Genomic DNA, 18,651 nt, shown 5'->3' with positions numbered 1-18,651 from the left:
AAGAAATGGAAAAGAGAATCTCTTAACTTCCTTAAACTTTCTATATAGTTAGAAAGATGAGATTGGCATGCTGGAGATTATTTTCAAAAATCTATTTGCTGAGTGCAATAGAAACAACACAAATATCTAAAAAAGCAGTCATGGGGGCAGCTAGGTAGCTCAATGGATTGAGAGCCAGACTCAGAGATGGGAGGTCCTGGGTTCAAACCTTGCCTCAGACACTTCCCAGCTGTGTGACCCTGGGCAAGTCACTTGACGCCCATTGCCTATCCCTTACCACTCTTCTGCCTTAGAACCAATACACAGTATTGAGTCTAAGGTGGAAGGTAAGGGTTAAAAAAAAAAAGAAAATAAAAAAGGAGTTGGGTAAGTAGGGGGTTTTGAGTCTAGATTTTGTATCTTAGTAGTAAAAAGGATCATTTGTTGTTGTTCCTAGTTATAAGAGAAATGACTACCTGATACCTTAGGGTTCCTAATCAGATACCTCTAATTCTGGGTTGTTTAGATCTAGGTTATTAATTCATGCATTTCTTAGAACTGGTGTTATTCTAAGGTCTATTCTCAAAAATTATCCTTCCCTATTTCCTTAATACATAGTGCCTTCCACCCCCAGTTATTACAGTTTTATGAGGGTACAAACTTTAAGTTCCCAAATCTTTTTTTATATGTTTAGAAACAAAACGATAATAATAAAAGAAACTACGTGAACATCTCCTCTCTCTTCCAAATATAAAACTTGCCCCATGGATAAACATCTGCTTTTCTCCTCAAAAAGTGGAGGGGCTCAGTTAAAGTCTGCTGTGTGTCTAGTGTAGGATGTTTCTTAGATAATACTGAATTCCTCCCTCATTGTGTCTGCTGACCCTCTTACTCTGGATACTTTGACCAAACTTGGGGATTTGTTTGCCCCAATATAATGAGACACTGCTAACAGAGTCTGTGAGATGCCCATCGGATTGGCTGTTTCTAGAGGATCGCTGCTCTAGCTCCATCTCCTCCCCCCACTGAAAGGCTTCTGAGACATACCTTTAATCTCTCCACTGCATCTTAGTGTTCATTAATAACATCTCACTTAAAAAATAGCCTACGCCAAATTTAGTACAGAGGCCAAATTTAATATCTTAAAAAAAATAAATTCAGCGGAGCTAAAATTTTATTTGCTTTAAAAATAGCCCTTTGAGCCCAAGTTTCAAAGTTAATGAAAGAAAGATCACAGTTGTTTTGTTTCTAGGCAAAGAAACAGGGAAGAATAGAGATTGTTCGTCGGAGACCTGAATTATCTATGGCCTGGCTGTCTTAGAAGAGCCGGCTTGGGGTATTCGTCTGATAAGTCTCCAGGGATGTGACAGTCCTGCATTCCTAGTATATAAGTGGTAAATCAAAGAGAAGATTAGTTCCTAGTTGTTTCCTTAGTCTTTCCACATGTTTGAGGTTTCTGTTCTTCCTCAGGTTTCTTTGACTAGAGCCAGAGGCTTTCACATTTGTTTTACTGGACCTAAATATAGCTGTCGTTCAAAAGGAACTGTGGCAAAATGCTTTCTGACATTGGGTCCTACATAGTATTAGAGCTTGGTGTTGGTTAATGTCTTTGTTTATGAATTCACTCTAGGGCATGTACATCAAATCTACCTATGATGGACTGCATGTGATTACTGGAACAACAGAAAATGTAAGTGCATCTTCATTACATTTCAGAAGTATTTTTAAAAAATGTAAAAAATCAATTTTATCATGTTTATTTTATTATTTTAGAAAATCAAGGCTTTATTCTCTTTCCTATCTTACCTCCCTCCCTCAAAACCAAACTCAAAGAAATATGCATAATCAAGCAAAACTATTGCCTATATTGGTCATATCCATAAGACTCGTTCTGGATCTTGAATCTGTCACTCAAGAAGTTATCCTTAAGTTTTACCACGTTCATTTGAATGGGTATCCTTTGCTATTGATCATAGAATACTGTTTGCAAGAATAGGCACTTGGGGAAGCTGGGGAGCACAGTGCAATGGAGAGCCAGAACTGGAGTTGGGAGGAGCTGGGGTCAAATCTGGCTTCAGATTCTTCCTGGCTGTGTGACCTTGGGCAAGTCACTTAACTACAGGTGGAAATACTCTTTCGCCTCAGAACCAATACTAAGTATTGATTCCAAGACAAGGTAAGGATTTTGATTAAAAAAGAAGAAAAGAAATGATGGGCACGTTTTTTCTTGGTTTCTGTTTTGTTTTTCTTCTGGATGATCCATATTTGCTCATGACTTTTTGGTATTCTGACCATAGATAGTAATTTCTATAGGAACAGGGATTGCTGAACACATTTGCAGATATTTTCATTCAAGAGCTTATCACCATATTAGTAGATTGCTATATTGGACCTTTTACCTGGACTTGAAAATACCTTCCACTTACAGAACTGATATTCATTATTAGTTAGGTTTAGCAGATATTCATTAGATAACTACTTTACTCCAGACACTGTGCCGGTGTTGGGTTACCAAAACAAAACCACCTTTGCCCCCAAAGATCTTTCATTTTCCTAAATAATAGGATGTCACACAGATAAGTAGAGCACAAGGATTGGCATGAATGGTGCAAAGGAGGGATCTGAAAGAGTACTCTAGGAATAGCTGAGGAGTAGTTTAGGGGATCTGGAAGGACTTTAAAAAAAAAAAGAAGAAGAATCTGAAAAGCAGAAATGAGAAAAATGGAGCCTCTTCTGGGCCTAGGCTAGGGGTGCTTCAGAGCTTCTTAGATGTGGGCGAATTTACTTGTGGAGCCCAAGGAATAGTTAGAAGTCCTGGGAAGCAGGAAATGTAGAGTATGGGAAAGGAATTCATGTGAAATAAAGTTGGAAAAGCCATTTGGCACCAAATTGTAGGGAACCTCAAGTAGGCTGGACTGGGTTCATGGATTGATATTTTCTAATAGAGACTCTAGAAAACTCTCTGACTCAGTAGTGGCCATGTTCAGACCTGTGCTTTGGGGAGATAATTTTGGCTTGTTGTTCAGTCATTTTTCAGTTGTGCCTGACTCTTCATGACATCATTAGGGATTTCCTTCTCTTCTCTTCTCTTCTCTTCTCTTCTCTTCTCTTCTCTTCTCTTCTCTTCTCTTCTCTTCTCTTCTCTTCTCTTCTCTTCTCTTCTCTTCTCTTCTCTTCTCTTCTCTTCTCTTCTCTTCTCTTCTCTTCTCTTCTCTTCTCTTCTCTTCTCTTCTCTTCTCTTCTCTTCTCTTCTCTTCTCTTCTCTTCTCTTCTCTTCTCTTCTCTTCTCTTCTCTTCTCTTCTCTCCTTCCATCTTAGACTCAATACTAAGTATTGGTTCTAAGGCAGAAGAGAGGTAAAGGCTAGGCAGCTGGAGTTAAGTGACTTTCCCCAGGGTCACATAGCTAAGTGTCTGAGGCCAGATTGTATCGATCCCAGGACCTCCCATCTTTAGGCCTGGCTCTCAACCACTGAGATCTGACTTTCTATCAATTCTAAGACAGAAGGTAAGGGTTTTTGATAACTTAAAAAATGAAGCAATTTTCACCTGAAGGAAGACGGCATGTACACATAGCAGTATATACCAAATATTAATGAGAGGGGATAGTGGTGCAGAAAAAAAGAAAAGAAATCGGTGAAATACTACAAAGCATACATAGAAGGACATGCAAGCAGGAAAATACACATTGTGCTGATACTGTGCTATTTACTATATACTTTAAAAATAATGTTTTACAAAATATTCATGATTTCATATTCAGTATTCTTCCCTTTTTGTATTTGGAAATGTTCATATTCATGTTTGTCAAATTTATATTATAAAAAAAGAAAACCAGATATTTTAAGGATGAGATCTTGGGGTGAACTTTGGAGGAAATTAGGAGCTCCAAGGAGGATGGGAAGAGAAAAGAAAATAAGCATTTATAGAATGAATATTATCTCATTTGATCTTCATGATGAATTCTATAAGGTAGATGCTATTCTTATCCACATTTCATACTTGAGAAAACTGAGGGGAAAGTAAAATGACTTCCTCAAGGATACAGATTTGGACTTAGATTTTTCTGACTAAAGACCCATTTCTTTATCCTTCATATATATCTCATATATATATAAATGAGATAATATAAAGGAGATATATTAAAATATCTTTATATATCTTTTTATATCCATATATTATATATCTATATATGTATAATATATAAAGATATATAAAAGATATATTTTTCATTATTAATATTTATATTTTAAATATATTTCCTTATATCTTTCTGTAGAGGTCCAAGATCTCTGCATTACTGAAAGTAGTCAAATTTTCACAGTGGATCATCATAATATATTGCTGTTACTGTGTACAGTGCTCTCCTGATTCTGTTCATTTCACTCTGCATCAGTTCATGCAGTTCTTTCCATCTTAAAAAGCATTTATTAAATAAGCACTGGGCTAAGAAGTTCAGAGTGACAAATAGAAAAGCAAAGATAATCCTTGCTCACATTTTAAAAAGAGGGAGATAACACAAGTATTACCAACACATCAGCTCCATCTAACAATATAGACAATATTCCGTACCTATAATCTTCCATCTCTGCAAAGAAGGGAAAGGAGGGCAATTTTCTTCTTTTTCCTTTGGGGCTAAATTTGATTATTTTGATTACACAGTATTAAGTTTCATTTTGTTGTTTCAATTTTGTCATTTAAGTTCTTGTGTTTATTTCTCTCCCTTGGTTCTACTTTTATTTTGTTTTAGCTCATATAAATCTCCGGGCTTTATTATTATCTTGTGAGGTTATATTAGTATGACAAATTTCATCCTTGTTATTATCTTTGGTTAAGATTATGTTTGACTAAATCTCTTAACAAGAAAATAGCAATATGGTTTAAGACGGCAATTAGTTTCATATCTAGAATCTAGTGAATGAAATCTTTAGAAGATGGTATATAAGATGGCATCTCATTAATTCTTCTTCCTCCTCTTCAGCTAAATACCAGCTTCATAATCATTCATCTTTTTATCAAATCTTGTGATATTGGTTTTATCTGGGTTAGTCTTAGCCTTTCATATCCCATCTCCTGTTACCATTGGAGTGACACCCCAAAGACAAAGTGTCCAATTGTACTTTGTGCAATGGTGTTGAAATAGCCTTTGAAACTTCCCTTTAGAAATTGGTACATATTCCAGATAACCTAGCTATTTTGTTAATATTGACTTGGCCCTCCATAGACTCTCAGTAGGTTTTGATCTGTTGAGAAGAAAGAGGATTCCCATTTTCTATTTTTCACAGAGTTGGAATTTTTCACCTATCAGTATAGTAACTGATTATATTGGATTACTTGAACAGACTTGTTTAGTCCAAGATCTCTATCAAGTCTACTTGGCAGCAACTTCAAACTTTGATAAACACACTACTAGTGGAACACTAGAACCTTACTACTGAGAGGCACAGATTCATCTTTTTTTGGTAGTCTGTGTATGTATGTGTTTTAAAGGATGAAATGTGAAACTCATCAAAACTTCTTTTGAATCTGAATGAATTTTCAAGTGGAAAAATCCCACTTCTTTAAAAATCACAAGGGAGTGAACACAGCATGGTGGATAAAGAGTGAGATTCAGAATTAGGAAGGCAAGGCTAGAATTCAATTCCTGGTTTGAAAACCTGAGTAAATCATGTATCCTATCAGTGTCATCTTCTACAAATTGAGAGGGTACACTTCAGTCTCCTAAATATTTTCTGGATCCCACGCTATGTTCCTGTGAATTTCTCTTCACATTAAATCAAACCAACAAAAAATGGGTGGATTGTATATTTGCTTGAAACATTTTAGATTTGTCTAACCTGCCTGGGAAATATAGTTTCAAGGATAGAAAAGGTTGATTGCTAGAGAAATAGACAGATTTCAAAAAATGCCTCTACTAGAGAAAAGAGGTTTTCCATGTCTTATATCCTGTTGAGTAATGTGCGTTGTAGGAGGTTCATTGTTGGCTGGCATCACTGGTCCCTGCATGTATTACTAGTCTTTCAGGTGAGCCATGGCTGGTTGTTATGGCATCAAGATGAATGTTTTCAAAAATAGCTGTCACAGTCATGCACACCTTAACGTTTGACCAAATTACATCCTGTGAATATTTCCACTCTTTAATATCTCTTGCTTAATTCTTGTTGCGTGCCACATCTGTTGGGTGAGAGAGAAGTGTGTATCTGGGATAGTAATTCATATACAAGCATTTTTCAAACACCTATGGGTTAGTCACTTGAGATCAAAAGACAAATCCCTGCTCTCAAGAAGCTTGTATTATATCAGAGGAGAAACATGGACTCATCCCAGAATATACAAAATAAATCCCAGGTAATTTGGGAGGATGAAGCACTGGCAATTTGGGAGATCCAGAAGAGCCTCTTAGAGGAGGGAGCACTTTTCCTCTCTTTAGCTTTCAAACTTTGGCTCCTTCCTACCATTCTAGTTTTCATACTTCATTTCCCTCCATGCATTCTGTGAATTCAACATTGGCTGTCCTTTAGGCATGCAATTCTCTCTCTTCACCTGTGCCTCCTGATTTCCTTTAAATCTTAACAAAAATCCTTCCTTGGATTGGTAAGAAACCTTTCCCAATTCTCCTCTTCCTCCTTCTCTTCCACCTTTTTTAACCTTCTATCTTAGAATCCATACTAAGCATTGGTTTCAAGGCAGAACAGCAAGGGCTAGGCAATTGGGGTTAATTAACTTGCCCAGGGTCACCCAGGTAGGAAGTGTCTGAGATTATATTTGAACTCAGGTGCTCCCAACCAATTTGTGTCTCCTATTTTTCTTCTTTTAATAATTTTTCTTTTCTTTTTTATAATTACATGGAGAAGCAATTTTTGACAATTGTTTTCTGACATTTTGTGATTCAGCTTCTCCCTCCCTTCCCCTCATGGTAAATAATTTGATATAGGTTATATTAGTGCTTTCATGCAATACTTATTTCCACATTCCCTGTGTTGTGACTGAAGATTTATTACATATACAATTAAAAACTCATAAAAGCAACAAAGTGGCAATTGACAATGCCCAATTCTTTATGCTATTTGCCCCTTGAAATGATCAATTTATTCTGTATATATATCTGGTTTTCACATAGTTGTTTACGAGTTATCTACACCATTAGATTGCAAATTTCTTGAGCAGGAATTTTTTTTTGCCTTTCTTTGTATCTACAGCACTTAGCATGGCACATAGAAGTTATGCATAATATACCTGATATAGAGTGAGTGATTTAGAAATGCTTATTAATTTTTGATTGTGCTATTTTTTAAAAAAAAGTATATGTTAGTTGTACAGAGATTTAACTAAGCAAGTTGGCAAGTTAGATGTTCTGACCCAGCTAACTTCTTTAATATTTTAGTTTTTTATTCTGACTAAAGACTAAAAAAAGAACATTTTCAATCACACAGCAGCATGTGAAAAAATGTTTCTATATGGACTCATGAACCTCCATTTAATACTGCTTACAAAAAAAATGTAATAACTTTAAAACATTATTTTCAAAGCTTCCTTGAATGGCTGTGCTTCCTTCTGAACTATGCTTCCTTTAGTTCTCTTATGTGCATTTAAAAATAAATGTTACTATGACTGTCTTTCTCAACTAGCTTTGGTTATAGCATAAACAAAAGTGCAAACAACCTCTTTTTATGATAATACTCCTTCAACATTAATAAGTTCAGGTAGCCTATGTATTTTTGCAAGTCTATAGAAAAATGCCCCTTAGGAGGAATGAGAGTAACCACAATTCTTTGATTTTGAAAGTTAATTCTTCCTTTGAAATGAGAGTTAATTTAAAAATGCAACCCCCCAAAATTGCAATTCACTCTCCAATGAAATGATTATGCTATTATATAGCTATACACTTCTATTTTAGGAACATTATGTTCAAGAATGTGAAACAAAGCCCATTATTATTATTAATTTTACAGAAGCTACAAAGGAAAGATCTCTATTACTCACCAATAATCCTTGACTCCTAGAATTCCAAAGTTCCTAACTAAACAACCTATATTCTTTTTTTTTTTTAAACCCCTTACCTTCTACCTTCGAATCAATAATATGTATTGGTTCTAAAGCGGAAGAGTGGTAAGGATTAGGCAATGAGGGGTAAGTGACTTGCCTTGGGTCACACAGCTAGGAAGTGTCTGAGGTCAGATTTGAACCTAGAACCTCCTGTCTCCAGGCCTGGCTCTCATTCACTGAGCTACCCAGCAACCCCCAAACAGGCTATATTCTTGCTATATTCTATATTATTCTATACCATATACTTAATATTATTCTATATAATATATATTCTATTTTATTCTATACTTATTCTGTAATATGCTTAAAATTATTTTTTGTATGATATATAAACACAAATGAGGAATGACACAATTTACCAATATTAGATTCTAATACCGTAATTTATAGATTGGTGCTGATGTCTAATAAATAAAAGGTACTTTTTGTTGTAGTGAAAATTTCACCTTTTAAGATTGTTATAATATTGAACAATGGTCGCCAAGGAATTTACTTATGAAATTCCTAAAATGAAACACTCAAGTCAGAATGGAGTTTATGGAGGTTTAATCACAATGGGAGTAGGGAAAAGGAGAGGGAGAGAAAGAGAGGAGAAAAGGGAAAGGGTTACTCAAACTCTGACCAAGGCAGAGGGAGTTAGGCCCAAAGGGCCAAGGTGGAAAGTCCTTGACTCACGTGACCAATCTGAATGGAAGCTGTCTGTGCGCCTCCTCCCTGTTCAAGCTCCTAACACAAACTGCCGTCTAGCCCTGTCCACAGGAAGTGAGCGACTTCCAGAGGCTGCTCTCTCCGTCACTTCCTGTGCCTCACAAGTGCCAATGGTGGCTCAAGCTTGGCTTAGGACAGCCCAGGTGGGCAGTTAGTTATTTCTGATTTGTCATTGATTAGCACATGCCCGTGTAGTGGGTGTGCACAATTTTTTTGGTGCTAGACCAAGATGGAGATTTTTAAAATTCACAATCCCCCCTGATGATGATTGGGGGACTAGTCTCCCCAATTGATCACTAAACATAAGCGTACTGCACCCCAAAAGTTCTAACTGTAAGTGTATACAAAATTTTTACCCACTAAGAGGAAAACTATAATAGTTGTAGATATGGAGAAATAGAGGAGAGAGAAAGACAGCAAACCAATGTTTTGCTGGGCGCATTGACAAAAGCCAATTAGGGGGCAGACCCTTTTGGCATAAGAGTGTACATTCAAAAAAATGTTCAATCAACCACACCCCAAGGTTCATTCTGGATCTTCCTGTAGTGAAAAGGTTTAGATATCTTTCTGCAAACAGTTCATTCTCTGGATTCAGTTAGTTAGCAAGCTTCTTCTCTGAAGATCTATCTTGAACAAAATTTAAATCTTGGATTTTATGAAATACAATCCCCCCTGAAAAAAGTGTTGAAAAAACACTGAGTCCAGCTGAGGATGCAAGTTTTAGTTGTAGGGGTGTGTGAGTTAATCCAAAAGGAAAACAAAACAAAATGAAAACAAAATAAAAACAAAAAACAAAAGAAGAAAAAGGGAAAAAATTAAGGGAAAAAATATAGACCCTTTATATATACATATATTTATAGTAAAGAAGAATTCAAAATCAGTATCAAAATATCAAAAATCTATGTATACAAAAATTTGAGAAAGCAAGAATAAAATTTTCTCACAGGCCCCTATATTAGGGTCCAGTTAAGTAATCCCCAAAATCTGTAGGACAGAATGCAGCAAATTTCACTTACCCATTTGCAGCCAAGGCTACAGGAAGTTGCCATACCATAGGAGAGAAAAAAGGACCAGATTTTTATTTTATATCTAGGGAAGTGTCATTCCCTCGTCTGATTTTTCCTTCATTCTCGGGGATGGAGGGAGCCAGGATGGTAGCCAACCTTAGGTACTTGTCTGTAGGTATTTTCACGAAGAGTGTGGATACAAGGAAGGCCTACATCTTAATGTCTGCCAAGTGTCGCAACCCCGAGTCTCACACTAGGTTCAAGTCCTTAGTATTGGCTTAGAAATGCATTCATCCTACCTGGATTGGTCTTTGATTTTTAGACCTGTGAGCTCTTTAGGCATTATCCAGGTTATCTCTGTGCTCCTTTTTGATCCCATTCCTAGAATCAAACACAAACATTAATCATAGTCCCACAACAATTATCAATAAATGGCAGGTTCCCATAGTCTGAAGCTGTTCGGGTGCATATTAATAATAATAGCAAGTATATATATTTAAACTAATATTATTGTAGAATAAAATTAATATTGATTGTATGTACCTTAAATACATAGAAATGAGAAAAAGGGGAAAAAATAAAATATTGTAAAAAAGAATAATAATAAAATAAGGAAAAGAGAAAAAAGGAAAAAAGAAAAAAAATTAAATTTAGGAATTCAATGTGTCAAAAGCAGAATAAAACAGTTCCACTTGTCAATGGGTAGTTATCTCCAATGCATGTATAGGATACAGTCAATCAGTCTCAACAGAAGATACTCTCTTTACATGTGAGCAGTGAATCCAAGAGTCCTTTTCTCCATCCTTTATAGATGTTGGGATAGTTAACAATATTTGGAATGGTCCTTCACAGGAAGGCTGGGTTGCTCCCATATGCTAGAAGTTCTTTATATACACGTTGTCTCCTGGGTTCAGGTCATGAAGTGAGAAGTCTAGTGGTCCAGCTCTTATCCTCAAATTATTGTAATCTTTAAATTGATTATGTTTTTATGATCCTTTGGGGAAGGACTTCTTCCCAGAGGATCAAATGAGGGAATGTAAAAATGGACTGGAATCCAGGACTTCAATCCCCACAAGCCTTTGCTCCACTTCCCCAAAATGCCTTGTAATCTCACGCAATTCTGAGGCTGGCCGAGATGGAGGAAGGATTTAAGCTGATGGCAAAGGCTTTTGAGAGCTCTTTTTTGGACTTCCGTTTTGGGGCAGACGTGGCTCTTTCCATAATGTAGGTGAGATCTTGTCTAGGCCTCTCCGGCCTAGGCACATTTTTCTTATCCTGTATTCTCTTTAATCCTTAACTTTAATAAACCTCTAAAAATATAATACTCCTTGCAGAGAGAAACTAATTTCTACCTGCCTCAGTCTCCCCTAAATTTTAATCTTTACATTCTATAATGGGCATTGCTCAAATCAATGAAATCACAAGTCTGCACCCTAGATGATACTAAAAATTGGTCCAGGTTTTCTCTACACTATGACATCTATTGGATGACCATTGCTGTATTTGTTAACCATTGTGTAAAAAATATCGATATTGGGGGAAATTGTTTATTTTATCAGTGAGTAAAGATTTGTGTGAGATAGATAGATAGATAAACTATCACTATTTCTCTGTAAATCTAGTCTGAGTAAGAGATAAAGTTATTGTTTTCTCACAGAACATATTATGCAGATATATATACTTATATGCATACATATATAAAAATTTAATACACATAGATGTTCTGTATAGAAATAGATAAATTGTCTTGTTTGTTCTTTCCAGTCTCCTGCTGATAGATCTCAGAGGATTCATGCTGGTGATGAGGTGATTCAAGTTAATAAGCAGACTGTGGTAAGTCTTAGCAACCCTCTTAATGTTGTTTTGTTTTTATCATCTTGATTTGTCCCTTTAGAATCTTAATTGGATCTAAGGCAGTTTCCTTGTCATTGCTTCTGTTGTTGACTTCTTTAAAGGAGTGATTTGTCAGACACGGGTTATATTAAAAGTGGATGTTCTAGATTCTTCTTTCTTTTGTTTTTGAAGCTACTTTTGGGCATATCCTTTTTGTAGCCCATTATAATTGTGACTTGCCAATTTCTAGAGAAAGAAAATTATTCAAATGTTTCAAAGAATTGTTCTGGAACTATATTAGGACTTTAAATTATTTTACTTGTTTCTGTGTTTTGAAACCCCAAGGCACCAGATTTTGAGATGTTAACAGTTGTAGCTGAGGCATTTCCACCTTTTTAAAGGTTCCCAATGATCTTGGTGGTTAGACTTGCTAACCCTCTAGTATAATAAATTGTCACCTGGCCTTTAAAACACTGACATGTCTAAATATATGGACTGTCATTGTGAATTTTCAGTTTTATTTTGTATTGTCCAACATCTTGTAACTAGGCTTTTCTAGAATATTATATGCTGATCAATACTTCAAATTCTGAATTTTGATTACCTATGGAAATAACCTTTTCCCCTCCCTCTGAAGGTGGGATGGCAATTAAAAAATCTGGTGCGGAAGTTGCGAGAGAATCCTACAGGAGTCGTGCTTCTCCTCAAGAAACGCCCCACGGGTTCTTTCAACTTTACCCCTGCTCCATTGAAAAATCTACGATGGAAGCCACCTCTTGTTCAGGTACCAAGAGTCTGAAGCTTGAGAACAAGCCACGTGGGTAGTGGGTTAGGTTCCAAGATGCCTTCTCTCTACCACTCCTTCCTGGGTTGTCCAATATTCATTTATTCAATTTTGGATATTAGTATTCTTAATTTAATTTCTACATTAAACTTGTGAATTATAGATATCGGACTTATTCTATTTAATTTTCTCATGATATTCTTAAAAAAAAGATCCTTTATTTCACTGCAAACATCCCCCCTCCCACCCAATTAGAAACAAATTCTGAAATTATATGAATTGTACAAAGGACAAACATGTGGACACTAGCCTCAGGACTCTTAGAGTTGAAACTTTGATGATTACTTCCTAAATATTGTAGTAATAAATAGTAACATAATAGATGCCATAATTTCAAGGAGGACAGAACTGGTTGAACAGCCAGAAACATAGTAGTTGTAAATGGTTCAGTATCTTTACAGTAAGAAGTCTCCGTTGGCATAATAATCTATTGTTAACTCTGTGCAATTGTCATATTTTTATCAATAACTTGGATAAAAGAAGATGTGGCATCCTTATCAAATTTGAAGATGACACAAAGCTCCGAGCTCAAAAGCCAACACAATAGATGAGAATCCAAAAAGACCTCAACCAACTAAAACTTTGGGTTTGCTTTAATTATCTGAAATTAAAAGTCTTATACTTGGCTACCAAATAATCATCTTCACAAATACAAAACGGGGAGGGAGCATAGCTAGAATTTAAGTCAGCAGTATAATGTATCAGCAACAAAAGCTAATTCAATAGTTTTTCTGAATAGGGAGATGGTTTTGCTCCTTATGTTTCCCTGATCACTTCTCATTAGGATCTCTAGGTCTGGGCTCCATAAAAATAATTATCTTTTTATAGATAAATATCTTTGTAGATGAGCTCATAAAACATTTAGAAGAGGGCAACCAGGTTGGTGAAAAGCCTGATGTCTGTCATCTAAAAATTGGAGAAAAGACGATGGACTTTAGGAGGTGGTAGCCAAGAAAGCTGATGTGATTTCAGATTGCATGATAGTCCCATACTCTCTGTCCTCATCAGTCCAAAACTTGGAGTATTCTGTTCAGGCACAAATATCTATTCTGGAAGTATACTGATAATCTGTAGTAGGTCTGGAGGAGGATGACCATGCAGCTAGTAAGTATCTGAGTCAAATTTTTAACTTGGAGGCTGATTCTTGGTCCAGTGTTCAATCCTTTTCACTATTTTGCAGCCTCAGAGGCAGATTTTTATAGCAGATGAATAAAAACTTCCTAACAATAAAGTTTGCCTTAAGGTTACAAGGAAGCCTTGTTTGTACTGTTTTGTCATCAATTATGTAGAAGAGATTTCTGCATTAGGTATGGGTTGAATAAGAGGCATTTTCAAATTCTGAAATTTTAATTTACTCTAAATCAGAGATTCTTAACCTGGGATATGTGGACCTCCAAGCTGGTCTCTGCTTGCATTTCAGGATACAATTGATACTATATTGATATCAATTATATAATCAATTATCAAAATATATTGATAATTATATTTCAGTGCAATTGTTTTTCTTTATAATTCTTTTTATTTTGTTTTATGCATTTTAAGAACATTATTTTGAAAAGGGGTTTGTAGGCTTTAACAGATTGCCAAAGGAGTCTATAACATGAAAAATGCTACAACCTTTTGTTCTAATTCATGAATTTCTTGTTGTTAAGCATTAACCATTGTAGAATAAGATCTTTACCTAATTACTTATTTTCACCCAAAGTTATCAGCCCCTTGTGTGTAGAGATCCACAGACTTATTCTCACCACAAGAGTACTTTTTAAAATTGATAATTGAACAATGAAAGGGAAATTTGACTCCAATTTAATTTTAAGATTTTACATTTAAATGATTGGAAAATCCTTTGAATATATGGAAACAGGTAAAATTAAAGTCACTATAAAACTTATTTTCATTTTCAGTAATGCTAGCTAACTTTTTACATGAAGAAGATTCATTAGTATTTTGTACTTGAGTGTGGAATGGGATATGGGAATGGCAGTTTTTAGAACAGATTGTACTGTGATACAGATGACCCTTTGTAGTTAATGGGAGTGTGAATAGAACATTGTTTCTCTTCCCTGAATTCTTATACTCTACACTTAAAATATAGACCTTCAGTTTCAAGGTGGAAAGTAGAGGGGCATTTGAGAGTAAATAAATTTTTTTATTGAAAACAAAATTTAAAAAGAACTTCATTGGATTAAGGATTTTAGAGGTCATTTAGTCCAACCTTCTTTGTTCATGGATGAAGAAACTTGGCCCTGAGAGATTTAATGACTTCCCTGAGCTCACTCAAGGCATATGAGGCAGAATCATGATTCCCAGCATCTACATTTCAATTTCTGAACCATTAAGAGGTACTTTAATATGATGTTCAGTTCCATAATAATAGCTAAAAACTAATTGTTCTAGAATTCTTCAAGATATGCAAAGTACTTTTACATATGTTCTCTGATGTGGTCTTTGCAACAAATCTTATTGTTCCCATTTTACATATGAGAACACTGAATCTGAGAGAAATTATGCAGCTTTTCTGAGATCAGATCACACTGGTGGTATGGGTCTGAGGCTGAATTTGAACTTATATCTTCGTGACTTCAAGAACAATGCCCTTGAACAGCTACTCAATGTAGAATCAAAGTAGTATCTTAAAGGGATGTCAACAAAGTTGTCAATAGACAACTCATCTTACCAAATGGCTACCTGTTCTTTTATTCAGGACCTTTGACTCCAAAGACTGTGGCTTCTTTTCTTGACTGTGGAGCTTACAGACTTGTTATTACTATTTTAATCTTTGCCCAATACATTTCCTAATTTATTTGTTCTCATGATTCTGAAACTTATCCCTGCTGTGTCACATTTAATCGTTGTTTGCTTCCCATGAGAGCCAACAGGCCATAGTGGATAGGGGATTGACTCTAGTGCAGATGCTGATTTGCATTGATAGAATGAATTGCATTCCAGGAGCTCCTGATGCTTAGGAAAGCACAGACCTAGTTTGGGAAAAAAAAATGCTTTCCATTTTCCCTTTGCCTTTAACTATGCAATTCCATTTTTTACTTTTCTAAGATCCTGGAGTTCTTTTCTGAAATTAAATAAGGGAACAAAATAAGGAATAGCTGTTTCTTAGTCCTGCTCTTGTTTAATGAAAAGTCAGAGAGATGCAGGTAATTATTGAGTGTGCTTGTCTTTCCAATGAGTCATACTGTTAGAGGAATTTTTATTGAGGGGGAGTTGTTCTGTGACAACCTTCTAATTTTTGCTACTTAGAGTTTGAGCTCTAGAGCAATGTTCTTAGGCATGGATTTTCTTAGGCATGGCATACTCCCAATTATCAGTGTTCCAGCAAATTCACTAGATATTTAATAGTTATAAAACAATTATAAATGTTGAAGTTTTCAAGGATGAATAACATTTTGGGATAGCCATCTGTAACCTAATAAGTTGGGGGTAGGTAGGAAAATGTCATCTTCTGTGCCTCTGTTTTATCCTTGAAAAAAGAGGAACTGATATTAGTTCTTCTGTAAATACTTTTGACCCCTTGGAAAATGGAAAAATGGAACTATATTATTACACATCCTTTCTTCTTTTCTCCGATCAAAACTTACACATTTTTTAGAACCAAGCTTAAGTTCTACTCTATCATAAAGGTTATCCTTATTTCTCTGTCTCTGTCTCTGTCTCTGTCTCTGTCTCTGTCTCTGTCTATCCCTCCTTTATCTCTCATAGCAGTTTTTATTAGTATAATTAATTTAGTATTTAGTGTGAAATTATTAATTTTAAATCTCTTATCAACTAAAGTTAGTTGATCTTAATTTAGCCTTTCATATATTTGTCTCATCTTCTCCACTAGACTGTAAGCTCCAAGGCAGGGATTGTGGCAAGCACAATGTCTTACATGTTATAAACACTTGAATGCTAATTTCATTTACTATAATCTAATCCACTAACTGATTTTTCTTTCCTCATTCACAAAAAAGTGTGGTTAAATTCCAGATGTGAAGATTCTTGATTTCTTTGAACCTACTAGAATTTTTTAGTGTTCTTTGAGCTCAAATGAATTTCAAAATGAGTTACAATTAAAAATATGCCATATAAAATATAATTAAAATATACCAACAAATAAAAATATAATTAAAATATAGCAATAATTAAAAATATTAACATTTTAAGTTGGACATAGATAAGGTAGAGATCTTTCAGAGAAGGAAAACTATGCCACCTGTTGATGGAAGGGCCTGGGAATCTTTAGCAAGGAGAAGAGAAAATATGCAAGCTGTATTCAAGTATTCAGACTGTCCCATAGAATTGTACTTTTTCTGGTTGGCACCATAGGGCAGAGCCAGGAACAATGCAGTGAACATTGAAAAGAACTAAATTTAGGCTTGAGGTTAAGAAAACCTTCCAGTTAACTGGAGCTATCTTTAAGCAGAATGATCAACTTTGGAAGGTAGAGAGTTCACCTTTTCCAGAAGTTGTCCAACAAAGATTGTGATGATTATTGAATACATTGTATTCAGATGAAATTCATGTTCATGTATGAGTTGGTCTACATTATTTTGGAGGTCTCTTCAGATTCTGAAATTAATAGCCTCAGATAGACGTTTGTTTTGAAATGTATATCCAAGAATGGTACTTAAAGAGTGTCTTTGTGAAAATTCCTCAATGCCACATCTAAATAAGAGTTATGGGTAATTTTAGGAAGAAATACTAGCTGACCCTATCCCCTGTGAGAAATTGAGACGATAGCAGGAAAGAGCAACTTTTGGGGAGAAGGAAGTAGAGAGGATTGTTAAGGAAACCAATACTCTCTTTACTTGATCTGCATCATTGGGATGTTTTTGTTTCAGACCTCTCCTCCACCTACTACCACCCAGTCCCCAGAAAGTACCATGGACACTTCACTGAAGAAAGAGAAATCTGCCATTTTGGACCTTTATATCCCTCCTCCACCAGCTGTCCCCTACTCTCCTCGGTATGCAAATATTCATGTTTTGAATAAACAAAGCTTCTTTTTACTGTGGATTTTTTAATGGTGATAAAGTTTTCAATGGCACATATTAACATACGTTTTGGTAGGTTTGATTTTGGAAGTATTATCAGCAAAAATAGTGGAAATTCTTAGTTGGAGGGGAAAATGGTAATCATCCTATTCATAAGTTTCTCCTTCCCATGGCCAATGGAGAAAACTCCAGTTTAGTCTGGGTTTGACCAAACGTGTTTGAGGATATGATACTAGGTTTGAATTTGGGCATAATCAGATATATTCACTTCTTTATCTTTGATGATAAAATTAGTTTTAAGCAATACCACAGAGAAATGTGGTAGTAATGGAGTGCAGTGTGTACTGTAATAAGAAGGTGATGTTAAGTTTGGTCCAACAGGGACATTCTTTACTTTGTTAAAGTATGATTTTTAAGGAGAAAATAAGCTCTGTGCGGCATTATCTGTCTACTCATAGAAAAGAAAGACCACCCCATCTAATTTCCCTTCCAGGTCCTTAGGAGCTGTTTAGAGAAGAGAGAGAGCATGGATGCGAAGGAGCTTCCAACATTATATATCATAGAAATAGAGCAATGACAGAATTACATGAGGAAACAACCTCCAATCTGCCATATATTTTAAGATCTCTTATTATCCATACTTTGTCCACATAGTTCAGTAACTCCATTAGAGGGAATTAGGTGGTTTTCTGTAACCATCCTCTCTACATGCCAGTGCATGTGTGAAGATGTGGAAGGTATGGGAAGAGATATCTATTCATACAGAAAAAGAAGGAGGAAAAACTAGCATTTTCAGACTAGTTGGAGAAACCATACAAATTTATCCAAAGGAGCCTTTTTTTCAGAGTGGTATGGCAGCCAGCTTTGAGGGCCAGATGGTGGTGGTAGACTAACAGGAGAAATAAAGTTAGCTGGGGTTGTTCATAAAAGAATTCTCAGATAGATGATTTCTTATTTATGTTTTATTTTATTTTATTTTTTAAACTCTTAACTTCCATCTTGGAGTCAATACTGGGTATTGCTTCCAAGGCAGAAGAGTGGTATGGGCTAGGCAATGGGGGTTAAGTGACTTGCCCAGGTTCACACAGCTAGGAAGTGTCTGAGGCCAGATTTGAACCTAGGACCTCCCAATTCTAGGCCTGGTTCAATTCACTGAGCTACCCAGCTGCCCCCAGGATATCTTAATAGGGCATTTAGGTAGCACAGTGAACAAGGTGCCGAGCCTAAAATCAGGAAGACTCATCTTTT

At 35.7% G+C, this 18,651-nt stretch overlaps 1 protein-coding gene across 8 annotated transcripts in view; it reads left to right on the top strand.

Annotated features, from left to right (window-relative positions):
• Positions 1-18,651, top strand: part of CNKSR3 (CNKSR family member 3) — a 138,936-nt gene that overhangs the window by 114,110 nt on the left and 6,175 nt on the right. For all 8 annotated transcript variants that reach the window (XM_056818967.1, XM_056818969.1, XM_056818964.1 and 5 more), the window contains 4 exons: positions 1,610-1,669; positions 11,503-11,571; positions 12,209-12,355; positions 17,251-17,375. In XM_056818967.1, coding sequence (XP_056674945.1) covers positions 1,610-1,669; positions 11,503-11,571; positions 12,209-12,355; positions 17,251-17,375 — 401 coding nt within the window. The remainder of the gene's footprint in view (positions 1-1,609; positions 1,670-11,502; positions 11,572-12,208; positions 12,356-17,250; positions 17,376-18,651) is intronic.

This window comes from Monodelphis domestica, chromosome 2 (genome assembly GCF_027887165.1).
Source record: "Monodelphis domestica isolate mMonDom1 chromosome 2, mMonDom1.pri, whole genome shotgun sequence".
In the NCBI taxonomy this organism is placed as follows: Eukaryota; Metazoa; Chordata; class Mammalia; order Didelphimorphia; family Didelphidae; genus Monodelphis; species Monodelphis domestica.
This window is presented reverse-complemented; position numbering and strand designations above follow the sequence as displayed.